At 42.3% G+C, this 27,914-nt stretch overlaps 1 protein-coding gene across 2 annotated transcripts in view; it reads right to left on the bottom strand.

Annotated features, from left to right (window-relative positions):
* Window positions 1-27,914, bottom strand: part of LOC131684047 (chymotrypsin-1-like) — a 46,535-nt gene that overhangs the window by 16,652 nt on the left and 1,969 nt on the right. Inside the window, exons 1-2 of one of the 2 annotated variants that reach the window (XM_058966566.1) lie at window positions 5,915-6,111; window positions 5,275-5,855 (exon numbers count right to left, since the gene is read on the bottom strand). The exons of the other annotated variant lie outside the window; for it this stretch is intronic. Coding sequence (XP_058822549.1) covers window positions 5,275-5,855; window positions 5,915-5,981 — 648 coding nt within the window. The 5' untranslated portion in view covers window positions 5,982-6,111. Of the gene's footprint in view, window positions 1-5,274; window positions 5,856-5,914; window positions 6,112-27,914 lie in introns of those variants that run through there. 2 annotated transcript variants of the gene reach the window in all.

Here is a 27,914-nt window from a genome sequence, read left to right as displayed (position 1 = left end):
GCTGCAAAGAATAGGACTTGCGCCACGAAAAGCCCCAAAAAGGTTTATTAGAATTAAAAAACCAGAATATTTATTAGAGAAACTGACACCATTAAGAAATACAAGAACCAGAAATTTTCAGATACCTAATCATCGATCAGCAGACTATGGTCAATCACTGTTTGTGAGAGACATCGCATATTGAAATAACTTACTACCCTATATAAAATCAAGTTTGTCCGGTTTGAATTTCAAATGATTGCTTTTGACGGAGCTCAACAACGCAGATTAGGTGCACAATAATTGAGAATTAGGGTAGGGATTAAACTTTAGCAGTGTTGAAGAATATTAACTGATATGCTTGAATTCTTTTACCAAATTGTAACAATAAACAAGGCAAAATGTCTTACGTTACATGAATAAAATCAGTGGCGTAGTAAGAAAAATTTTCGGGGGGGGGGGGGGGGGCGATATGAATTTTTTTTGTATATATATGAAAAAATGTTCAAAAACATTCTGAGCAGGAAAAAAATGTTCAAAACCAACAACTCAGGGAACGGATTTGGGTAGTCAAGGTAGTAAAGCTGTTGGTATAGAATTAATGCTCTTCCCCTACGAGGACAATCTGGGCGGCAAACTTCAGACTGTCTAATTTACTGAGCCCTTCAGTTCCCTTGTGCCATTCAGTACCACTTCCTCGTTGAGCTTCCGACTGGTTCGCGAACTAGTCGGTCTAGTCCCCGACGATAGATCTAGCCTACTCGGGCGTGGGCGTAGCGTAGTTGGTAAATCGATTGCCTTATACGCAGCGCACCTGGGTTCGAGTCCCAACCCCGTACATAGGGTTAGAAATTTTTCATAAAAGATTTTCCTAACCCGAAGAGGCGAATGACATTAAAGTTAAAGCCTCTATAATCGAAAGAAAAAAAAATAAATCTAGCCTACTCCGACGAAAAGTTCCCCGGCGAGAGAAGTTCGAAAGCAAGCCAACGAGCCAGGTGCTGCGAGCAGTTCGGCGATTCCGGTAGAGTAGGGCATCCGATTTGCTGGAGCCCCGGCGCGGCTGGTGGTGTATCGTCGCGATCTACGCGGTCTCGTTCCCGGCGGTGAATCTGACTACGCTGACGGAGAGGTCCCAGACGAAAGAAGTTCTCCCGATACCGATTCTTATTTGGTTTCAGTACTACAACTTCTTGAGCCCTTTGGCTCCGTGGCCGGTGCCATTTAGCACCCCAACTCCTTTAAGCCCTTTAGTTCTCTTCTTGGGCCATTTAGCACTACTTCCTTGATGATTCATTCAGATCCTCAACTTGTTCGCGAACAACTCGGTCTATTCCCCGACGATGGACCTGACCTACTCCGACAGAGAATTCCTCGGCGCGAGAAGTTCTCCCGAGATCGAGCTAATCAGCTAGGTGCCAAGGTCAGTTCGGCGATTCTGGTGAAGCAGGATGTCCGGTGCACTCGTGCGCCGATGACCCGTGACTAGTGGTGCCTCGTCGCTGTCTACTCAGTCTAGTCCCCAGCGGTGAATCTAGCTTACGCTACCGGAGAGTTCCCTGGCGAAAAAAGGTCTCCCAATATCGATTCTTCTTTGGTTTTCGCTATTTTCTATCCGAACAACCGGTGGGGTGCCGTGGTCGGTCTGACGAATCCGCATGGAGCGTGACGTCCGGTTCGCTGGCGTTTCGACGACTCATGCTCGCTACTCTGTTGCAGTCTACTCGACTAGTCCTCGGAGGTTCGATGTCCATTCCGTTGTAAGACGGTCATGATCTACATCAGCGGTTCTCAACCTTTTTCGTACCAATGACTCCTTAGATATCACACTGGGTTGCTGCGGACCCCCATAGTTAAACATCAATTTTGTATGCTATCAATATGTTAATTTCAATTTGTTAGGAAACATGACTTGAAATTTCAATATGCACTCAGAAAATATATTTTTCTTCGCGGACTCCCAGCAATGACTTCGTGGCCCCCTAGGGGTCCGCGGACCCCTGGTTGAGAATCACTGATCTACATCATATCTCTGTTTACTGCGTTCCACGTCTTTACGTTGCTTGTCATTCTGTAGGCTACATTATCCGGGTTGATGATGGTGAGGACCGTTTTAAGTAGCTCCCTGCACATCACTCCAAACCTCGGACATTCAAAGACTCTCCTCGGACATTCAAAGACTTCAAACCTCGGACATTCAAAGACGCTCCGGTGTCTCCTCGACGATCTCACACTCCAAGCACAGTGTTGACGTTGCGTACCCACACCGATGAAGATACTCCTTAAGCAGCCGTGGCTCGGTAGGAGCTGTGTTAGGTGGAAGGTCATCTCTCCGTGCTATCTATTGACCCACGCCGATAGGTTTGGATGAGCCGGTAGGTCCACTTTCCTTTCTCCGTATTGTCCCATTCCTGCTGCCACGTCACTATCGAATCGATTCTCATCATCTTCCTCATGTTTCTGGCGTTTCATTGTTTGTAGCACTTGATATCCTCCGTCAGGGTAATGCAGATGGGGATCATCTCGGCGACAAAGTATACTGCCTCCGGTACGCAATCGCAACTCGTACGACCAGCAATCGAAGCATCCTGTTCCACTTTTCGCGGTTTCATTGTCTCCGTCACCGACACCTCCATTTCTTCAAGTGTCTCACCGTTAGTGACACATCGTCCACGAAACCAACGATTTTCACTTTCCTGGGAAGCCGCAGTGTTAAGACCCCATCGTACATCTCATTCCAAAAAGTTGGGCAGAGAATGGAGCCCTGAGGAACGCCCGCTGTGACTCGCATTGCCTTCTGCCCTTTTGTTCGTCTGGTACAGCAGTGCTCTACTCTGGTAGTAGCTCTTCAGGATCTGGCTCATTCTTTTATGTCACGCTGCCACATTGGTCTATTCGAGGCTGGATGGCCCGGTGACTTCCCTGACTTTAGCAGCAACATCAGTTTCTGCACCTTCCTCATTTCGGGGATTACCATCATCTAAAGACTTCAGCAGTAGCATCCTGAATATGTCCGGATATGCCAGGATCGCAGCTTTCAGCGCCACGGTTGGTATTTCATCCGGACCGGGGGTTTTCTCTGATTTTAGTCACATCGACGCTTCTTTGAGCTCGTCGTTAGTCACTTACCACTCGGCTGTGTTACCTCCTTCTTCTTCGCCGTACGGTGTCGGTAACCAGGTAGTTGAATCGTGATTCGGGAAGAGACCCTCAACGATTATCTTTAGCTTACCCGGGTATATTTCAGCTGGTGTCGACGGACCCTCGTCTTCGTCATGACGACGCAGTACGCGTCCCCCAGGGATTGGCGTTTATTTCTCAGCACAGCTACTTATGGCAATTGGCTTGCTAAGTTTGATCTCCCCTTTTTAAAGAGTCCCTACCTTCTCGAAACGTCGCTTGCGCTCCTCTCTCACTCTCCGTTCTTACGATCTGAGCCTGCCTTCTGGATCTAAGACAAGAAGCGTGTACGCCGTCTACTGCATGGCCCTAGTTTTCGTGACATTGTATCGTCACAAGCCGTCACAATCCTTCTTGTTAGATCAGCCGCATCAACATACTTGATTACGTTGTTCGCCGAAGTAACTAGGTTTTCGTTAAAGTCTTTCGTCTTCCACTTCAGCTTGCGGCCCGTCCTTCTTCATGCTGCAGCAGGGTTCCATTGGCTGATGCGGTAGCGAATCGCCTGGTGGTCTCTATGGGGATACTTCTCTCACACTCTCCAGTCCATGTTCGCCGTCAGTCAAGGACTACAGAATGTGGCGAAATTTCTCTCGGTACCGATATCCATTTCGTGAACCAATAAGCTCCCAGCTCCTCGCTTCGCCGCGATCTCCTTGTTATAGTCCTCGGCGGTTGAGCTAGCCTCCACAACGTGCCGTCAGGTAGGTGTCGAGTCTGCAGCCAATTTTCACTACAAGGAAATATTTTCACAAGATAACTTTAGCAATTGAAACTTTGAGAATTTTATTTAAAATTTTAGGCATATTTTTGTTTAACATATTGAAAAAATATTTCGGGGGGGGGGGTTTCGTCCACAAACCCCCCCCCCCCCCCGCTACTACGCCACTGAATAAAATAAATCAAATCAAATCTTATCAAATCATCATAGACGATTGTCCTAACGCTAATGATACACATCAGTAACACGTCAGAGAATCTTGATTGATATCCTTCGACACAAGTTTGACCGTACCAACCAGTAACGCGGGTGACGTCGTGTAAACTGTCGACAACGAATTGCCAACTGACATAGCGTAATTCAATACATGCAACAAATTATATAAAACTGATTTTCCAGGAATGGTTTTCGATAAAAGAAATGGAAATTTTGGTTAAGTACGATGGGTAAGGTTGTTCGAAACTGTCATCATTAGGTTTTTTGTTTCTCCATGAGTGAGCCGCCAATTTGTCCTACTGGCCAGTTAAGATATCGACTATTTATAAGTTTCTCAGAATATTACAATTTTGATCCGATTTTGTCATCTTTTTGAGCCGATTTTATCAGCCTCATGAATTGATAGTTGGTAGTTTGATGGCCTCTAGCAGACGAACAGTTGAATTCGAGTAAATCCTATCTTGTGTATATTTTTTTCTATCATAGAGATCCGAAATATACAAAAATAAAACGTCATTTTTTAAAATTTTGCTCTGTCAGACCCCCTTAAGGGAAATTCAAACTAAATAATCAGAAAGAGTTATGAGGCTATATCTAGGGACTAAAGAGGAGCTCCGGTTTATTAAAAAGAAAAAAAAAGATATGTCCCGATTTTGTCAATGTACCAGTTTTATCAGCTTAAAATTCACCAAGAGGCTGATAAAAACGGGTCGTCCCTTTATAGATGCGAATTCCACTCGCCAGTGATTCGTTTTGCCATAGGCAGATACAACTTGGCTTATAGTATTACTTTAGGTTCGAGTGATTCTATCATTCTTCAAGGAGCACTGGATCCAGCTCGATGCCTAAAATTAAAAATCTTCGTGATCTTTTGTTGGTTCTCCGTATTAACAAGTCGGGTTTGGTTCGGGTACCTTAAATTTTGAATGTTCGGGTTCGGGTCGGATTCTGATTTTCAAATTTTCGGGTTCGGGGTTTTTCATTTTAAAATGTTCGGACTCGGGTCGGATTCGGGTTTTTCAAATTTTACAATTTTGGGCTCGGGTCGGGTTCAGGTTTTTCAATTTTCAGCTCTCTACTGCACACGCTAAAACCCGTCTTCCCCCACCATTATTCCCTCAACACTACAATCATCACCGTCGACTAAATTCTCACACGAAAAACTTCAATCAACATACCAAACAGGCTCCCTGTCCGATTCTGGTGAACGTGCAGATCTCAGTTGGATTCACAGCAGAACCTCGGTTCTTGCACTCTTTGTTCGTAATTGTGGTGAGCTCAACTACCCGTAAGTCCATCGGTGTCCTTCCGATGGGTTTGGGCATCGTGTAACCCCAGCCGGTCAGCAAACAGCGAACTCCACCAGCAACTTTCTCAGCGGAATAGACAATCGGCTGAACGATTTCATTGAAAACGATTTGATCCACAACCCGAATGATACCGATATCGTTCCGATTCAGCTCCACATAACTCGGATGAATTTTGTATGATTCTACCAAGGTTCGAGTTCCTTTACTGCTATTGTTGCGTAGATCATTTGTCCCGTATACGATCGACATCCGGGGAGCCTCGATGCCATCTAAACAGTGTGCTGCCGAAACGACGTAGTACGGAGCGATAATCGAACCTCCACAGTTGTGAGTCCAAGTTTTCGGGCCAAATCCGTGGAACGAATTTATCAGTACCTGCAGGGAAATCTGGTATGGAATCGGCACTGTTGCTATGTCACCTCCAACTATTTTAGTCTGCTTCTTATCAGCTGGAAATTATGATTGTCGAATTACTCTGTCATCACATTTGTGTTGCGAACCAACTCACCAGTGGCGGTCACTAGGCCGTAAAGCGCCAGGAGGCCAACCAGCGAAAAACTTTGCACCACTTTCATAACTACCACGGATTTTATAATTACTATCCCGTTAGATAATGAAATAAAAACTACTCTGACTGGCGTCGATAATCCACCGCCACTGAGCCGGCCGTTATCTAAACCACAATGACCGACTGGAAAGCACCTTGAATGTATTTATATTGTTTTACAATCGACCATATGACTCGGTTATGATTTATGACGGTTGACCAGAGCCGTAGCAGTCTTGGGGCTTTGCCCCATCAGGCGTTTTCCTCCGAAAATCACAGATTTTTCTCATGTATATGAAATAGATACTAGTAAGAAAGGAAATTAATTAAAGAAAAGGAAGTGCGATCCTAGTATAGCTTAAAATGGGCATTTTCCAGAACAGGTACAGGCAAATAACAATCTTTTCCAAAAGACCATATTGCAGCGTAAATTGCTGGTGCAAAATCTAGCGGCAACGCTGTTATAACCCTCTGGGTAGGCTGGATTGGCTAGTAACAGCAGCCTACCATAATGTGGTCGATGGTCTTGTGCCACGAATGGCACATCCGGCCTATATATTCGACGTCTTGGTGGCAAACATACCTTATGCAATTCCTCGTCGGCATTATCCCGTCCTGAGTGGCTATCATGTCGGACTCGATCACTAAAGAGATTTTACAACGCCGCCAGCTTCGATGCAGCCTTGTCGACGTACGGCTGCTGGGGGTGGAGACCGTACACAGCTCTCTGCTTCCATGCAATCTTACTTTTCGCAGTCAGCAGATAGCAGTTAAGGTTGAACAGAGAAAGCGCAAAAATCCGAAACGAAGAAAGCAGTTTTTTTTCCACACCGTGTGTTAGATCTTCATAAAAATCAATCAGCAGTACTGCAACAACATTCTACATAAGCTGATTGATTTTTATGAAGATCTAACACACGGTGTGGAAAAAAACTGCTTTTTTCGTTTTGGATTTTTGCGCTTTCTCTGTCCAACCTTAAGGTTGTAGTTCGCTTGTGCTAAGTGAAGTGCGCTAGGTAAAGTACGCTATAGTTGCGGTCTGCAGCACAAACTGCTTGATATGCTCCTTGTCGGGTGGCATTTTCCACAAAGTATTCTTGCCTGGATGTCGAATATTTTTTGTCCCGTGACAGTCTGAATCTCTCCAGTGCCGACTGAGAATGGCGCATTTCCGCTTGTTGAAACGCCTTCCTCAATTTTCTCTCAAAATCTTCCTGATCAGTCCGGCTCCATTTGATGACGCCGAAACTGTAGGTCAACACGGGTACAACAAACGTGTTGATTGCTCTGACTCGATTCTCCGCGTTCAGGAAAGACTGCAAGATACTGTTCGCTTGACTCAAGAACTTATCTCGGAGCTTAAGCTTAATATCGGTGTGGCGAATTCTGGGGAGCTGCCGGAATCCGAGATACTTGTACGATTCGCCACGAACCATGTCCCGTTCTGGTAGTACGGATATCAAACAGCAGAATAATATTCTAAAGGGCGAACACGAAATTATTGCGACACCGAAAATGTCATGCCAATTTTCTTATAATGTTTAAAATCAAACCAAAATTTTAGGGTAGTTTTATACATATATTTACTTCAAAAATCAAAAGAAAAGTTAATCGATGGAGCCTTGAGTGTAAATTGAGCGCATTTTTGCTTGATGCCCTCCATCAAAGTCTTTACAGTGTCATCCGGTACCAGTTTCTCAGTTTTTTTTCCATTTTCTTAACATGTCCTTCTCGTCTTTGACTGTCTTCTTGCTCTTCCGAAGTTCCCGCTTCATCATTGCCCAGTACTGCTCCACCGGGCGCAGCTCCGGGCAGTTTGGCGGATTCATGTCCTTTGGAACAAAATGGACAGAATTGGCGTCATACCACTCCGGGACACTTTTAGAATAGTGGTATGATGCCAAATCTGGCCAAAATAGCGGAGCTTCGTCGTGCTGCTGCAAGAACGGCAAAAGGCGCTTCTCGGAGCACTCAGAATTGTAGATCTTGCCATTTACTGTGCCCTTTGTCACGAAAGGCTCACTCCTCAGTCCGCAAGAGCAGATGGCATGCCAAATGAGATATTTAGAGGCGAACTTCGACATTTTCTTCTGCTTAAATTTGTCGTCCACATATAACTTGCTATTGCCGGTGAAAAACTCCAACCCCGGAATTTGCTTAAAATCGGCTTTTATATACGTTTCGTCGTCCATCACACAGCAGCCATATTTTGTTAGCATCTTCTCGTAGAGCTTCCGTGCCCGAGTTTTAGCCGTCGATTGTTGCCGCTCATCGCGGTTTGGGAAGTTCTGTACCTTGTATGTATGTAGTCCAGCTCTCTTCTTTGCATTCTGGACGTAGCTCTGCGACATGCCGATCTTTTTAGCCAAATCACGGTTTGAGACGTTGGGATTTGCTTTAATCATCCGCTTCACCTTTCCCTCCGTCTTTTTGTTCTCCGGTCCCGGTTTTCTTCCAGCTCCTTTGCCGTGGTCCAACGTCAACCGCTCCTGGAACCGCTTCATTACTCTGGAGATGGTTGAATGGGGAATGTTCAACATTTTTCCCAAATGCCGGTGCGACAGGTCAGGAAATTCCAGGTGTTTGGAAAGAATTTGTTCTCTCGACTCGCGTTGGTTCACCTCCATTTTCGTTGAATCGAAAAACACGACTTCGAGTTTGACAGCATGTAAACAATACACATCAATGAGAAAGTGTGCAAAATTTGGTTGATTTTTACCCAATGGTATAAAAGTTATGCCCTGTTGAATGTGTCGCAATAATTTCGTGTTTGCCCTTTAGCATTGAGCGGACCAACGCCAAATAAAGCGATTTCAAACAGTATACGTTCCAGAAGTTTTTAGCTATTCGGGAGATGCGCCTTAGCTGTCTTGATGCCTTATCTAGGATGAATGAATGAAGACTCCGAGATCCTTGATGTGAGAGTGTCTTGGAATGCTTGAGTCGAAGAAATAGTAGTTAAACTGAGTCGGAAGCAAAAACCATTCTGTTTAGATCACACCACGTACTAAAGCTCTCCCGTTCCTTTTGAAGAAGTTCGGCATCGGTTTTATCCCGTATTTGTTGGAAAAAATTCATGTCGTCGGCGAAAGAAAGGCGGGGTCCTTGTAATGTAATACTGACGTCATTAAAGCAGAGGAGGAATATTACTGGACCGAGATGGCTCCCTTGTGGGATGCCGGATGTAGCAAAGAATGGTGCAGATAGACAGTCCTTAATGCTAATTTGGAGTTGCCTCCCATCGAGGTAATTGTTGTGGTGGAAGGATCTCGTTGGAAAATGCTTGAAAATTTGTCGGAAAACATATAGTTATTATATTTTATTTCGATTATAGAGGTTTTAACCTTAAGGTCATTCGCCTCTTCGAATTAGAAAAATCTCTTATGAAAAATTTCTAACTCTTTGTGTGGGGTCGGGACTCGAACCCAGGTGCGCTGCGTACAAGGCAATCGATTTACCAACTACGCTACGCCCACCCCCAAACATATAGTTATCGTGGCATGAACAAGGGTCAGCTTCTTGTACCAACTTGTGCCGCCTAGTTTCTAAAGTACCGCGAAAGCTCGCATATCTCGTCTTCGGCTGCCCATTTCTCCTCACGCCTTAGTCACGGTTGCCCTTCGCGATGTTGTACGGGGGCCTCCGAAATACTGGCCCAAAAGGTAGTGACATCGCTGAAATCGGGCTTCTCATGACTGATTTGGTCATAGCAGTGTAACGCTTTAGTTATTTTGATAAGACTCTCTATTGCTGTACTAGTGTGTCGTGTTTTTCCGTCAGCACGCGAAGCTCAGTAGGTGCAATGATCGCAGTTACATGACGACATAAATTCGCCGATCTTTTGCCGTCTCTGTAGTCGGTCAGCCTTCCAATAGCGGCACGATTGCTCGAGATCCGACTCTCCAATCTCCACTACCATGAAAGCACTCGGTAGGTACCTTTCCCGATGATGTTCAGGCTTGTCGGTATCCTAAACATCTTAGGGATACCACTGCTGCACACAATACTATTGGCTGCAGTTGTTTCAGATTCTACACAAATTCCAGGTCCATTGAAAGAACGTCACCATTCATGACGTGAAGTCAACTTAAAAGAATACTACAGTTTCGGGATCATGGGGCACGACATTGGCTCCGTGTCGTGATCCCGTTACCGCTTCGTTCATATTAAAGACCAAATCGCGTAGTAGCTGCCGATCAAGAAGTGGCTCTTCTGGCAAAGGTTCTCTTTTTTCCTGTCTATTAACGACTAAGAGTGAGTCAAATATTTCTAAAAACTCTTTACTTTTTACCTCATCGGATCGCAAGAATCGAAAGTTTTAGACAAATTTGAGTCTTTGGATACCTGTTACTCTTTCGCTGAAATGTTAGTATCGAAAAATATCGGAGTAGAAATGTCAACCTCAATATAAAAGCCTGCTGAAAATTGAGTTAAAATCTCGATATTTTAGCTCCGGTTACCGATCCAACATCGGCTAATACTAGGCCTCCCCAGTAAATGACTGGGCCGGTTTGGCTAGATGCCGACAATCTGTGGGCTGTTGGAACTTTCTACTAGGCGCTTTGATGGGCTTCCATATAAAATTCAAAGGAAAATCATTTGTCTTACTTCTTATCGTAAAAATGGGCATGAGGGTGATATCTGGTTTTATGTGGATTTTCCGTGTGAATTATTTTCAGTGTGGCACAGAGCAGATTTTCAACACATCCGGCAGCTCTACATTACTGGCTAATAAGATTTCTGACAGCTCATCGACAACCACAGATGCAGGATCAAGTCAAGGAGGTTTGGTTTGTCTTCATCAGGAGATGCCTGGCCTCGACCGGTAAAAATGGCACCCGGAATCAGTTATTTACAGTATATGTAAAATAATTGAAGGGGTGTCTTCTTCACTCTTTTCCTTTTTGACTTATTAAAAACTTTTGTATAATATAAAAAAATCATTTTATTTTTTCTTGGATGTTTTGTGAACTGTTCTGATTTCGATTAGTAAAAAAGTTATAAAAATAATAACAAAATATTAAACACATCCTCAACTATTCTCATGTTCAATTTTTGGTGTGGTCTCCTTTTGCCAGGATCACGGCTTCGCGTCGATCCGGCATGGATTCAACAAGTTTTTGGAAGACAGTCGGTTCGATTTTTTCCCATACATCTAAGACGACACATGCTATGGGCGGACCTTCGTGTCCCTTCGGTGAGGCAAATAAGAAGAAGCCGTGAGAGTCACACAGCTAAATCTTAACCATTGTGCAGCAGCCCAACAGCTGCTGTGGCAGTCGGTCTCGGAGTCGAGGACAGATGTCGCCCTCTTATCAGACCCGTACAGCATCCCTGCCGGCAACGGCAATTGGGTGTCGGACGGGTCTGGAATGGTGGCAATCTGTACAACGGGAAGGTTCCCGGTTCAAGAGGTAATACACCCCTCCGCCGAGGGTGTGGCGATTGCCAAGATCAATGGTGTGTTCTATTGCAGCTGCTACGCCCCACCAAGGTGGCCAATAGAACAGTTCTACCAGATGATCGACAGGCTCTCGTCGGACCTCGTGGGCCGGCAACCGGTAGTAATAGCGGGAGACTTTAACGCTTGGGCAGTGGAGTGGGGCAGCCGCTGTACAAATAGCAGGGGTCAAGCGCTAATGGAAGCGTTTGCGAAACTCGATACTGTGCTAGCTAATGATGGCTCCGCTAGTACATTCCGTAGAAACGGAGTGGAGGCGTGGATTGATTTGACCTTTGCCAGCCCGAGTCTGGCTCCAGGCATGGAATGGAGGGTAGACGAAGGCTACACCCATAGCGATCATTTAGCAATCCGCTTTAAGATCAACTATGGTGTGCAGCATCCGAGGGCGAGAGATCCCTGTCAGGTACGCGGGTGGAAGTCCAATCACTTCGACAGCGAAGCTTTCACCGCGGCCCTGGGACTGGAGGCCAACACCGACAGTCTAAGCGGGGATGCGCTGGTAGCTGTTCTATCACGCGCGTGCGACGCCACTATGCCGAGAAAAACACTGCCAAGAAACGGTAGATGCCCGGTATACTGGTGGAGTGCCGAGATTGCAGCTCTACGGTCAGCCTGCCTTAGAGCTAGACGTAGGATGCAAAGAGCTCGCACCGAGGATGCAAGAGAGAACCGCCGTGAAGTGTTTCGAGCTGCGAAATTAGCCCTTAACAAGGCTATTAAAAGCAGCAAGAGAGCGTGTTTCGACAACCTGTGTGAGAGTGCCAACGCGAATCCGTGGGGTGACGCCTACCGGATTGTGATGGCCAAGACCAAAGGGGGCTCCTCACCCCCAGAACGGTCTCCGGACCGGTTGGCGACGATTATCGAAGTACTCTTCCCGTCTCGAGCCACAAGCCCCTGGCCACCTGCAATACGAGACAGTGCGGGCACGGTCGAAATGGTGGCTCCAGTGACGAATGAAGAACTACTCGCAGTGGCTAAATCCCTAGCAATGAACAAAGCTCCAGGGCCGGATGGAGTTCCAAACAACGCTCTCAAGGCAGCGATCATAGCGAACCCGAACATGTTCAGGCTAGCTATGCAGAGATGCCTTGACGAGTGCCGTTTCCCCGATAGATGGAAAAGGCAGAAACTGGTGCTGTTGCCGAAGCCCGGGAAGCCGCCAGGCGACCCATCGGCGTACAGACCAATCTGTCTGATAGACACGACTGGCAAACTGCTTGAGAGGATCATCCTCAACAGGCTCACCCCGTACGCGGAAGGTACGGACGGTCTGTCAAGCAACCAGTTTGGCTTTCGGAAGGGTAAGTCCACAGTGGACGCTCTCAACTCAGTGATAAATACTGCCGAGATAGCGATCCAACGAAAAAGGCGAGGTATTCGATACTGTGCGTTAGTGACACTTGACGTGAAGAACGCATTTAACAGCGCAAGCTGGGATGCCATCGCGCTCTCGCTACACCGGCTTAGCCTACCGGTGGGTCTGTACCGGATCCTGGAAAGTTACTTCCAAAACCGCGTACTGATATACGAGACCGATGCCGGTCAGAAAAGGGTTCCGATTACCGCCGGAGTCCCGCAGGGCTCGATCCTAGGCCCGGTGCTATGGAACCTCATGTATGACGGGGTTCTGAGACTGAAGTTCCCTCCTGGGGTCAAGATCGTCGGCTTTGCCGCCGACGTAACCTTGGAGGTCTACGGGGAGTCAATTCCTGAGGTAGAACTAACCGCAGAACACGCGATTAGCACGGTGGAGGAATGGATGAGCGCGAGAGGCCTGGAGCTCGCTCATCATAAGACGGAGGTAGTTATCGTCAACAACCGCAAGTCGGCACAACATGCAGTTATCCATGTGGGAGAAGTCGCGATCACTTCACAGCGAAGTCTGAAGTCTCTCGGAGTCATTATAGACGACAAGCTGACCTTCGGCAGCCATGTCGACTATACGTGCAAGAGAGCGTCGACTGCTGTTGCGGCACTATCGAGAATGATGTCCAACAGCTCAAAGGTGTGCGCCAGTAGACGTAGGTTACTGGCAGGCGTTGCCGTATCTATCCTCAGGTACGGCGGCCCGTCATGGTCAAGAGCACTGAGGGTAACCAGTTACCTACAGAAACTGGAGAGCACCTACCGCGTGATGTGCCTCAGAGTGATATCTGCCTACCGCACGGTATCACACGATGCATCCTGCGTGATAGCGAGCATGATGCCAGTCGGGCTGGTCATTCGGGAAGATGAGGAGTGCTTTGAGCTACGTGGAAATAGGGGAGCCCGCGAGCGCACCAGGGTGACCTCGGTCGCCAGATGGCAGCGTGAGTGGGACAACTCCTCGAAAGGTAGGTGGACCCACCGGCTGATACCTAGCATATCGAGCTGGGTGGGAAGACCCCATGGGGAAGTTCACTTCCACCTGACACAATTCCTGTCAGGCCATGGCTGTTTCCGTCAGTACCTCCACAGGTTCGGGTACGCGGAGGTCCCAGTCTGCCCGGACTGCCCAGGTGTAGATGAAACTGCCGAACACATACTGTTCGTATGTCATCGGTTCGACGTCGAAAGAAGAGCAATGCTTGACGTCTGTGGCTGGGACACAACCCCGGATACCCTTATTCAGCGGATGTGTCAAACGGTGGAGAAGTGGAACGCAGTCTCGGCTGCTACCATCCAGATTGCCAGTAGGCTACAGGTAATCTGGCGAACCGAGCAACAGACGGCGGGCACGGCTAACTAGTGATTGGTTAGCTGGAGCAAAAAAAAAGGCCAAGCGCAAAAAAGGGAGTGAATGGTCTGTTCATGCCGAGGCAGGTTTGGCGCAGCGAATGGCAACCGCGTAAGGGGTAAACCCAGCCACCCCGAAGCAAGACAGAAGAGTGAGTGTATAGGCGTATAAGTGGACTGCCTCATGCCAAGACGGGAGGGTCGTAGCGTAGTATGTTGGAACTAAGCTATCGATGCCTCATGGCGTGGCAGAGGAGTGAAAGGGTGAGCATCCAAGTCAGTCTCACATTGCATGTTAAGGGTGAGCATAAAAGTCAGCCTCACAGGTTGGTAGAGGCTAGCACAAAAGTCAGCCTCGCATGGTATGTCAGAAGTGGGGCCTAAGAAAAATGTCCCACATGGGATGCCAGAGGGAGTGACAAAGGTACAATAGAGTGGCACGATTGAGAGTGAATCAGGTGATAGGGTGAGCACCCAAGTCAGCCTCACATGGATGGGTAGGGCGAGCACAAAAGTAAGCCTAGCAAGGAATGAGTAAGGTGAGCATACAAGTCAGCCTCGCATGGAACGTAAAAGGTGAGCACAAAAGTCAACCTCATGTGGGAGTGTTTGAGAGTGAATCAAAGTGTGATTGAGAGAGCACCAAAGTAAGCCTCATACAGGATGTATGATCGCGTGAGTGAGAGTGAATGAGTACATTTAGTACAGCCATCCCCCCAGAAGTAATACCGAGAGGTAGTTCCTGGGAGGAATGATGGCGGAGCCCAATGGAGTTTAGTCGGTATTAATGGCTGGTCACCATTCGAGTCCGACACGCCCCCAGTGCACCCCGTGTGGTAGATTGGACCCTACCGTTAGCACGTGTACTGGGCTAGGACATAAAGGTCTTCTCCATTGTAAAAAAAAAAAAAAAAAAAAAACATCTAAGACGACCCGTTTTAACTCCTTCAAATTCGTTGGGTTTTGTGCTCGTACTTTTTTCTTCAGAATGGTCCACAGATGCTCGTTAGGATTAAGATCCGGAGATTCAGCAACCCAATCCAAGACCTTAACTTTCTTATTTTTTGAGCTATTGTGACACTACTTTCGCTATATGCTTAGGATTTTCGTCTTAGTACAAGATATTGCTCCGCGAATGTTTCGTCTTTCGGGCACTGGCGTGGAGCTTTCTATCCTGAATATCCAAGCAGTGGCGTAGCCAGAAATTTGGTTTGGAAGGGGTTTTGACGAAAATCATAAATTTTTCAAAAATGGCCGCGATCGACTGAGTACTACCGTGTTCTGCAGTAATAGCGAAATGGGATGTTGTTAGCGGGCATGGGCACTATAACCCTACCGTCGCGACGGTCGGCAGAACTAAATGCCTGTCGCAGGTGTCAGTTATGTTGGGTGGCGAACTACGAGACAAGTTAGGTTAAGTTCAACGAGTGGCCCAAAACACCACTTTACTAACAATCAAGGAGAAAAGAATGAGCAGAAAACTCGCAACTTCGAAACCGTAGCATAGGAGGAGCTTTGCTAGACGTGGTAGAAGGTGTGGAAATGCGGGGATCGAGCGACGGCACAAGAGCTGGGCAAAATGCGCCAACGCGTGATCAAGTGGCAGGCGATCAGCGAAAGGATGTGTGTAGTGTTGATCAAAGGCCATTTCTTCGACTAGAGCATTATCATTGTGCACTGACCTCACGAAGCCGAGAAAGATGCATTTTATGCTCAGCTAGAGCATGTCTATGATAGCTGCCTACCCGAGCAAATGCTCATGGGCTCAAACACCACATAGCCCCTTGAAAAGACCTTAAACATAGTCCGTGCCAAAATTCCCAACCATCAAGACACCACAAAATGGTTTCAATAGCCCATAAATACACCAACATATGGTATTTTATATGGGATCTAACGGACCATGGTAATGGTGTTTTCATGGGTTGAACCCATTTCAAACACCCATGTCAAGCTCCATGAGCCTGGGGGTATTATGGGCTTTCCGTTTGCTCGGGTAAGGCGGAATGTTAAGCTCGTCATCGGTGACATACACATCCTGATAGGCCAGGGGCATTCTGTAAACCGGTTATCGCACAGGATAGTATGTACACCTTATAAATAATGTGCAGAAATTCTCACGATTGATAAGTATATTATGACGAACACCTAAATAGCGAAGTAGTAGAAGACAAGAGTATTGCAAAAATTAGCTTGGAGACGCGCGCAGTCGACGACAGATTCCGGATCTACCTAAGATTCATGAAAAAATAGGACGGTTGAACCGCTCGCAATGATCAACTGTCATGTGAGCTACTCAAACACAGAGTAAGGAATTGGCTAGAGCACTCCACTGGGTGCTTTTGAAAATCTGGAAGGAGGAGATTTTACCGAAGTATAGGATGTAGGGAGTAGTACTGCCGTTATAAGCATATTTGTTCCATGTTCCATGGGATTCCCTATATACATGGGACAATTATGCTTAGAGCGGCAGAGTACGTCCCATCTAAAAAAAATGGTGTTGGGCGGGATTTTTACAACTAATTACGGATTAATCACATTACTGAACTGCCCTTGTATGCAAAGATGACGTAAATGCCATCGAGTATATTTTTCAAATCTTGCATGGCGCGGGTAAAAGCATGCTTTCGCCACTTTGTTTTTCGCATTTCAACAGGTTATTTTTTATTTTTATTCGAAGTCGTTTGCACTGAAAGATTTCAATTTTTTTTTATTACCGATCTTAGCTAGTGGCACTTTATATAAGTTATAACCCAAAAAAAAAACATAACAGTTTTAGCCTTCGCCTTGAAAGGTTGTGTTTGCTGATTGGTTGTAGCAACCAGGGCTGTGCAAGCCGTGAATAGGCTGGAAGTTTGTGTACCGTGTCAGTGTTTGATGCCGTGTTGGTGCGGAGACAGGCAGGATTGTTGGCTGCGAGAGCGGTCGTTTGGTGGTGGTACCACGCGATAAGCGAGTGTTGGTGCGAAGGCAACGAAGTCTCAGGTAAGCGGCGCCCCACCTTGGTGGTAGTAGTGGTTGCGCTGCATACAACCGGCGCTTGCGACGGAGTGAGACAGAGCTGCATCTGGTTGGTGAAGCGGCTCGCTTCATCATCATTCATTCATCCGTATTAGTGCAGATACGGGATTTTGAGTATTTGTGTACCTAGCCACGCTGCGTAGTAGGGGAATACCTCTGGACCCACAGGTAAGCGGCGGCCCCACCTTGGTGGTGGTAGTGGTTACGCTACATACAGTCGACGCTAAGTGAGACAGAGCTGCATCGTGTTGGTGAAGCGTCTCGCTTCATCATCACTTATTCATCTGTGCTAGTGCAGAAACGGGCTTTTGTGTATTTGTGTGCCTAGCCACGCTGCATAGTAAGGACCCACAGGTAAACAGCGGCTCCATCTTGGTAGTGGTTGTTGCGCTGTGTTCAACCCGAGCGTGACAGAGAGAGACAGCGTGAATCTGCAACTCTTCGAAGGACAGGTAGATTTTAATATAATTTTGCTAGTGTTAGTATTTAATTTACTTACTGTGTATGGTAGGCGAGATGGAGGATAGTGAGATGGAATCCTCCATTTCACAAGAGCAAAATTCTTCTGATCCCCCTCCCTCAACTCCCCTTAGAATAAAATTATACCCCCAAGGGTCTTCTGGACCTTGGCAGGTTTTCTTCAGGCGGAAAGGAAAGCCATTAAACCTTGTGCAAATTGCACGGGATCTGACTTCACGATTTTCTGCTGTAACAGAGATCGTGAAAGTAAATAAAGATAAACTTCGAGTTAGCATTGATAACATTAGACAAGCTAACGAGATAGTAGCCTGCGAACTCTTCACGCGTGAATATAAAGTTTATATACTTTCGCGCGATATAGAATGCGATGGAGTCATCTCCGAACCCAGCCTAACTGCCGAGGATATACTTAAGCATGGTGTTGGTTGTTTCAAGAACACCCTGCTTAATAAAGTAAAAATACTCGATGTTAAGCAATTGTACTCAGTATCAATTGAAGAAGAGAAAAATGTTTACCGACCATCCTATTCATTTCGTGTAACTTTCGCTGGGTCTGCTTTGCCTAGCCATGTTCTCATTAATAAAATTCGTCTACCCGTTCGCCTTTTCATCCCTCGTGTGATGAATTGCCTCAATTGTAAACAGCTTGGCCACACAGCCACTTACTGTTCCAATAAGGTACGGTGTGGCAAATGTGGGGGGCCTCATCAAGAGGATACATGCAATAAAAACTTAGAAAAATGTTTACATTGCGGAGAAACTTCACACGAGCTCCTTGCATGTCCCATATATAAATTGCGGGAGGAGAAAATTAAACGATCCTTGAAGGAGAGATCTAAGCGCTCTTATGCAGAAATACTGAAAAATGCTACTCCTGAACCCACGGTCCCAGAAAACAGATACGCTATTCTATCGCCGAAAGAGTCTGACTCTGACGAAGCATCCGAAGGTACATCATTTGTTTTACCTAGAGGATCCAGGAAAAGAAAACAATCCTCTTTTCCTAAACTGCCAAGCAAGGGCCTTAAAATTTCTCCTCCAACAAATAAATTGCGGCCAAAGCTAAAGAATTCCGATGCAATACCGAAGCCAGTCCCTCCCGGTTTTGGTAATGTACAATCCAAACAGAACACCATTACTGGAAATAATAAAACTTCAACTTCCTCCGAGCCTCAACCGGGGATAGGTTTATTGAAATTTTCTGAAATTGTTGATTGGATTTTCAAAGCATTCAATATTTCTGAACCACTAAAAAGTATACTTTCAGCGTTCCTCCCAACAATTAGAACATTTTTAGAGCAGCTGATTGCTCAATGGCCCATCCTTGCAGCGATTGTATCTTTCAATGGGTAATTCACCTCCTCCAATGAAAGATTCCATCACTGTTTTACAGTGGAATTGCAGAAGTATCATACCTAAAATTGACTCCTTAAAAATTTTGCTGCATAATTTGAAATGCGATGCTTTTGCTTTATGTGAAACATGGCTTACCTCAAACATTAATTTCAACTTGAATGATTTCAACATTATTCGCCAAGACCGAGACACCCCGTATGGAGGAGTGCTTCTAGGAATTAAAAGTGCTATTCTTTCTATAGAATTAACATCCCCTTGTTTGCGGGCATTGAGGCTGTAGCTGTCCAAACGAATATTAAAGGCAAAGACATGTCTATCGCTTCTATATATATACCTCCCAAAGCTCAAATTGGACAACGTCAGATTTTTGAGGTAGTTGAATCCATGGCTGCTCCGCGGCTGATACTGGGAGACTTCAACTCGCACGGAGTATTGTAGGGTTCCCTCTTCAATGATAATCGATCCTCTTTGATATACAATGTTTGTGACGAGCTCAATATGACAGTTTTAAATACAGGCGAAGCAACACGCATTCCCAGACCACCCGCACGACCAAGTTCATTAGATCTATCTCTATGCTCGACATCACTTCGGTTAGATTGCACGTGGAAGGTTGTACCTGATCCTCACGGTAGCGATCATTTGCCAGTCGTTATTTCAATTAACAGTAAATTAGGCCTCACGAATTCAATCAATGTCCCTTATGACTTGACACGAAATATTGATTGGAAAAAATACCAATCTTTAATTTCCACTTCTCTGGTTTCGACGGAAGAGCTACCACCTACCGAAGAATATGAATTTCTAGCGGCTTTGATTATTGAAGCAGCAGAACAAACCCAAACGAAATGCAATCCTGGCATGATAATGAACAGCCGGCTTCCTAATCCCTGGTGGGACAAAGAGTGCTCGGATGCATATGAAGCTAAACAAGTTGCTTACAAAGAAATTTTGAAACGGAAAGGGTGTACACGTGCAAACTTTGAAAATTATTCGATTTTGCAAAACAAATTTGACAGTCTCCGTCGTGCCAAAAAGTCTAGTTATTGGAGACGCTTCGTTGATGGCTTGTCAAGAGAAACATCAATGAGTACTCTTTGGAATACAGGCAGAAGAATGAGGAATCGAAACGTAACTAATGAAAGCGAAGATTTTTCGAATCGCTGTATATTTAATTTTGCCAAGAAAGTTTGTCCAGATTCTGCTCCTGCGCAGAAAATCATTCGCGATGCTCCCACAAGTAACGATTCCATAGATTCGCCTTTGACAATGATGGAATTTTCAATTGCACTCCTCTCATGCAACAATAATGCTCCGGGTCCAGACAGAATTAAATTCAACTTGGTGAAGAATCTGCCTGACCTAGCAAAAAGACGCTTGTTGAATTTATTCAATAAGCTTCTTGAGCAGAACATAGTCCCGCACGACTGGAGACAAGTGAGAGTTATCGCCATTCCAAAACCGGGAAAACCAGCCTCCGACCATAACTCGTATCGACCGATTGCAATGCTATCCTGCATCAGGAAATTGTTGGAAAAAATTATCCTACGACGTCTCGACAATTGGGTTGAGGCGAACGGCTTGCTATCAGATACCCAGTTTGGTTTTCGGAGAGGAAAGGGAACGAATGATTGTCTGGCGCTACTTTCGTCAGAAATCCAACTAGCTTACGCAAAAAAAGAACAAATGGCGTCTGTGTTCTTAGACATAAAAGGAGCATTCGACTCTGTTTCCATTGATGTTCTCTCAAAGAAACTACATCAATGTGGTCTTTCACCAATATTAAATAATTATTTATACAACTTATTGTCAGAAAAGCACATGCATTTTTCATATGGCGATTTGGCAACATTCAGAATAAGTTACATGGGTCTCCCACAAGGTTCTTGTTTAAGCCCCCTTCTCTACAATTTTTACGTGAATGACATTGATAATTGTATTGTCAGCCCATGCACTCTAAGGCAACTTGCAGATGATGGCGTGGTTTCTGTTTCAGGACCAAAAGCCATACATTTACAACAACCACTGCAAGATAGTTTGGATAATTTATCAAGTTGGGCTTTGAAGTTAGGCATCGATTTCTCTACGGAGAAAACAGAGTTGGTTGTTTTTTCAAGGAAGCGTGATCCAGCTCAGCTTCAGCTTCAGTTGGTTGGTAGAACGATAGCCCAAGTCATGACCTTTAAATATCTCGGAATTTGGTTCGATTCTAAAGGTACATGGGGAGGCCACATTAGGTATCTGATAAAGAAGTGCCAACAAAGGATACATTTTCTCCGAACAATAACCGGATCTTGGTGGGGTGCTCATCCAAGTGACGTGATAAGATTGTATCAAACAACGATACTTTCAGTAATGGAATATGGGTGCTTCTGTTTCCGTTCAGCTGCAAACACTCACATTATTAAATTGGAACGAATACAGTATCGTTGTTTACGAATCGCCTTAGGTTCCATGCAATCGACACATACGATGAGTCTTGAAGTTCTAGCGGGAGTTCTTCCCTTAAAAGATCGATTCTGGGATCTCTCCTCTCGTTTACTTATACGATGTGAGGTTATGAATCCACTTGTAATTGAAAATTTCGAAAGACTTGTCGAGCTTCAATCCCAAACCAGATTCATGACAGTGTACTTCAATCACATGTCACAAGAAATAACGCCTTCTAGTTATGTTCTGACATGTGTTAATATAGTAGATACTCCCGATTCCACTTTATTTTTCGACACGTCCATGCAAGAGGAAATTTGTGGAATCCCGGATCACCAGCGCTCTCTGGAGATCCCTAAAATATTCATAAGTAAATACCAACACATTGACTGCAACACATTGACTGCCATAAAATGTTCTACACTGATGGGTCACGAATCAATGAGGCCACTGGCTTCGGTATTTTCAACAATAGCACCTCGATCTCTTTCAAGCTTGCAGAACCTGCCTCCGTTTATACAGCCGAACTAGCAGCAGTTCACTATAGTCTGGAAATCATTGATACTTTACTTCCGAGCCATTATTTCATCCTCACAGATAGCCTCAGCACAATTAAGGCACTACGCTCATTAAAGCTTGATATTCACGCTCCGTTCTTTTTGAAGAAGATACGAGAATACTTAACTAAATTAACAAATAAATCTTATCAAATTACCTTAGTGTGGATTCCCGCTCATTGCTCCATACCGGGTAATGAGAGAGCGGATAATTTAGCCAAAATAGGGGCGCTGGACGGTGACATCTATGAAAGACCTATTGCCTTCAATGAATTTTATAGCGCTTCTCGTCAGAGGACGCTTACTAGTTGGCAAACATCATGGGACAATGGAGATCTGGGACGGTGGTTGCACTCAATTATCCCTAAAGTATCAACGAAGGCATGGTTCAAAGGGTTGGATGTAAGTCGAAACTTCATTCGTGTGATGTCTAGACTCATGTCCAACCATTATACGTTGAATGCGCATCTCCGCCGTATTGGGATCGCAGAAGATAATCAATGTGCTTGCGGAGAGGGTTACGAAGACATTGAACATGTTGTTTGGTCTTGCACTGAATATCGTGAAGCCAGATCCCAATTAATAGACTCCTTACGAGCCAGAAGAAAACCACCCTATGTACCTGTTTGTGATATCCTCGCTTTACGAGATCTTACATACATGAGCCATATTTATCATTTCCTGAAAACAATAAATATTCAAATATAATTATCCCCACAATGTTTCTAGTTTTTTCCCTTGCTACCCACAAATAATTTAGATTTCTTCGCAGTTAGTTAAGTTAGATAAAACGATGTAAATAAAGAAAAAAAAACAAAGATTACAGAAAAACTATCAATAGGTTTACAATGAAATTCAAGAAAATAGAGTATAATTAAAACCATTCAAAATGATAATTATCCTCAGTGTTAGCATTAGAAAGTGATTTTTTTATAACGTGATAGTCTTAAGAACCTTTGTAACATGTTATGTAAAAAAACCCCGGCGTAAAAAAGCTTTTGCAAATGCCGTGTCAAATAAACGTTTTATGAAAAAAAATAACCCAAAAAAAATTAAATGTGCATAAAAACCGCATCTGACCTGTTAGAGACAAGCGTAAAACGCCATTTTTCATCAGTTTCTATGTAGGCGTTTTCGTTGAACTATTTTGCTTGATATTTACATGATTTATCAACTATAGGATCCTCACCAAAATATTAGTTACAAGATCCCATTCTCACAATTTACAAAAAGTCCCCATAACGTTTAAAACATTAGGTTCTCAATGTAATGAACAGATAATAAACTTCCAAAATTATTATTTGAATATTTAAATAAACTAGTAAGCATCAAACTTTTTTTTCTTCAATTCTAATATTTTGGTTTGGAGGGGGTTTTAACCCCCCCCCCACCCGCTTGGCTACGCCACTGTATCCAAGTAAACCTATTTGGTCATAATTTTTTCGATGAATTTCAACGTTCCACAGCCATTCCAAGACATTGATCCTCATACCCCAAAAAACAATTTTGGTTATACTGAAGGATGCATTCAATAAAATGTTATGGTTTTATTCTTTCACATTGCACAACTTCAATCGAACGAAATGCAAGATAGTTAGGCATATAATATTTCCCAAAATATTCCCAAATGAACACCGTACACAATGTTCGCTCTGGTTCTGTGATCATATTAAACCCACACTTCGTGTACAAATTTAGACACGCTATTTCGTACCAAAACATGTTCGTCTGCACAACCAAACTCCATGTACATACACGGTGTGCGTACACATAGTTCGTAGCATCAGTTTTCTCTTTCTCACTCGCATTATCACTAGCGTTGATTCTTTTTGAATTGTGTGTATCGTTCTCGTGTACGCACCCGGTGTACGTATACGGATGTCAGAACTAGAGTTTGTACATTGTTCGCTTGGGTTCGATGTTCGAGGTGAACCTGTACATCGATACGAAGCATGTTTGAGGTTGAACGCGTGCACAAAATTTTGCACACAGGTACAAATTTGTGGATGTTTATGGGAAGTCTGCCCGGTGGTTCCTAGAGTCCAAAAGGGGCTAACCCACAATTCACACATCTTTTCCTTATCTTTCGATTTAGAGTTATGGTATCGTTGGCAACGTTGTTGTGACATCTAGCGCTTCATTTGATCATTTCATATTAGTTCGGAATTCAGTCGCTAGGGCGGCTCAGTTATCAACTTTTGAATGGAACGAGATAAAGAGATGGCGTTTACAGCAAAAATGTATATCAGGTAGTTATAAGTGTATCTTCTGAAGTCACCAACTTTGTAGGTTCTACAGGTTTTGAAATATCGCGCATTTTTGAAAACAAAATCTGTAAGTAAAAGTTTTTACTAGCACCTTCTCTATTTCAAAACGTTCAGGAGCTACAAAGTTTGCATCTTCAGAAAATATGTATAAAATAATAGCACCTACAACTTTCTCGAAGACACCTATCTAGCTTCATTAAAAAGTTGATAAAAGCGCCGCCCTAGCGACTGAATTCCGAACTAGTGTGATTCAACCAAATAAAGCGCTAAGTGACATACCGCAACTCTTCCGAAGACACCTTAACTCTATAACGAAAGATAATAATTGATTGCACGTTTTTGCCTTTCTCATAGAAAGGTATTGCAATTGCTCTGAAACCTTTTTAACGGAGGCCCGGAGGGCCGAGTGACATATACCATTCGAGTCAGTTCGTCGAGTTCGGCAAATGTCTGTGTGTGTATGTATGTATGTATGTATGTATGTATGTATGTGCATCTGAGTGTGTGTGTGTACGCGAACACAATCTCACTCACTTTTCTCAGAGATGGCTGAACCGATTTTCACAAACTTAGTTCCAAATGAAAGGTGTAACGTTTCCATAGACTGCTATTGAGTTTCTAATGGATCCGACTTCCAGTTCCGGATTACAGGGTGACGAGTACGATCACACATAAAATGTCGATTTTAGCAAATTCTGAAATGAATTTATTAACGGTGAAAGTTTTTCCAAAATGTTGGCACATCTACTTAGATTTGTAATACTAGACCGATTCAACCAAACTTAGTCTCAAATGAAAGGTATTGCGTCTCCGTAAATGGTTATTTAATTTGATCCCGATCCGGCTTCCGATTCCGGAATTACGGGTTGTGGCGTGCGATCACATAACAAATTGTGATTTAAACCGATACTCCGATGAAAGCAAAAGAGGTCAAAATGTCGCTAAAATTCCTCTCAAACAACTTTAATTTGCAGTTCTAGGCCACCGACTGCCAACCAAACTTTCGTTAACTACATTGATCACCATAGACGATTCCCGAAGTGTACGGGAAAAGCGGCCATCTTTCAAAATGAACAAACTCACATCAGTTTCTCGGAAATGGTTGGGCCGATTTTCACAAAGCTAGTCCCAAATGATAGCTATAATATCCCCACAGATGTCTATAAAATTTCGTACAGATCGCTTATATGGTTCTGGAAATATAGACTAAACCGTCCGGTCGCATTTAAAATTCCCATATAAGCCGGAACTCAAAATTTTTCTCAATGGGTTCTTAAGAATGGTATCTTAAATTTTTATAGACATCGGAGCAGTAGATGCAAAGTTATAGCGTTTTTAAAACATAAAACATAAAACATAAAACATAAAACATAAAACATAAAACATAAAACATAAAACATAAAACATAAAACATAAAACATAAAACATAAAACATAAAACATAAAACATAAAACATAAAACATAAAACATAAAACATAAAACATAAAACATAAAACATAAAACATAAAACATAAAACATAAAACATAAAACATAAAACATAAAACATAAAACATAAAACATAAAACATAAAACATAAAACATAAAACATAAAACATAAAACATAAAACATAAAACATAAAACATAAAACATAAAACATAAAACATAAAACATAAAACATAAAACATAAAACATAAAACATAAAACATAAAACATAAAACATAAAACATAAAACATAAAACATAAAACATAAAACATAAAACATAAAACATAAAACATAAAACATAAAACATAAAACATAAAACATAAAACATAAAACATAAAACATAAAACATAAAACATAAAACATAAAACATAAAACATAAAACATAAAACATAAAACATAAAACATAAAACATAAAACATAAAACATAAAACATAAAACATAAAACATAAAACATAAAACATAAAACATAAAACATAAAACATAAAACATAAAACATAAAACATAAAACATAAAACATAAAACATAAAACATAAAACATAAAACATAAAACATAAAACATAAAACATAAAACATAAAACATAAAACATAAAACATAAAACATAAAACATAAAACATAAAACATAAAACATAAAACATAAAACATAAAACATAAAACATAAAACATAAAACATAAAACATAAAACATAAAACATAAAACATAAAACATAAAACATAAAACATAAAACATAAAACATAAAACATAAAACATAAAACATAAAACATAAAACATAAAACATAAAACATAAAACATAAAACATAAAACATGAAACATGAAACATAAAACATAAAACATAAAACATAAAACATAAAACATAAAACATAAAACATAAAACATAAAACATAAAACATAAAACATAAAACATAAAACATAAAACATAAAACATAAAACATAAAACATAAAACATAAAACATAAAACATAAAACATAAAACATAAAACATAAAACATAAAACATAAAACATAAAACATAAAACATAAAACATAAAACATAAAACATAAAACATAAAACATAAAACATAAAACATAAAACATAAAACATAAAACATAAAACATAAAACATAAAACATAAAACATAAAACATAAAACATAAAACATAAAACATAAAACATAAAACATAAAACATAAAACATAAAACATAAAACATAAAACATAAAACATAAAACATAAAACATAAAACATAAAACATAAAACATAAAACATAAAACATAAAACATAAAACATAAAACATAAAACATAAAACATAAAACATAAAACATAAAACATAAAACATAAAACATAAAACATAAAACATAAAACATAAAACATAAAACATAAAACATAAAACATAAAACATAAAACATAAAACATAAAACATAAAACATAAAACATAAAACATAAAACATAAAACATAAAACATAAAACATAAAACATAAAACATAAAACATAAAACATAAAACATAAAACATAAAACATAAAACATAAAACATAAAACATAAAACATAAAACATAAAACATAAAACATAAAACATAAAACATAAAACATAAAACATAAAACATAAAACATAAAACATAAAACATAAAACATAAAACATAAAACATAAAACATAAAACATAAAACATAAAACATAAAACATAAAACATAAAACATAAAACATAAAACATAAAACATAAAACATAAAACATAAAACAATGGTCAATGTACAGTAAACAAACAAAAATTTCTAGACTGAGATATTTAAAGCACAGTTCTATGACCTATGAAGAACAGTTCATGTTACAAAGAAGGAAAGATATAATTAGAAACAAGATACAAATGTACTGTTTGGTTAAATATATAATGTTTATCTTATAATAATTCGTGAATTGAAACGTTTGCGCGAAGTGTATGTACTGCATTTCATTCGTTCAGATTGACAGATTGTAGCCTGTTTCAGTTTCGTTCCGAGCGGGAGTGAAGATCGTCTACGATCTGTCGTCGCATGCTGACAAACGACGCGCACGTAGAACTGCTACTGTATCCGTCATACAGAGTGAATCTTTCGGTACAGTTATTGGTTATTTTGGGCAGATCAAAATTATTTTCTTTTGTAGGTTCGTAACCCTCGATTAATATTTTTTCTCTTTTTATACTGGTTTCCTTCCGTAAAAAAATCGAAAAAGGAAATTTCAATTGAGAAAATGCCTCAA

Source organism: Topomyia yanbarensis, chromosome 2 (genome assembly GCF_030247195.1).
Source record: "Topomyia yanbarensis strain Yona2022 chromosome 2, ASM3024719v1, whole genome shotgun sequence".
NCBI classification, from domain to species: Eukaryota; Metazoa; Arthropoda; class Insecta; order Diptera; family Culicidae; genus Topomyia; species Topomyia yanbarensis.
This window is presented reverse-complemented; position numbering and strand designations above follow the sequence as displayed.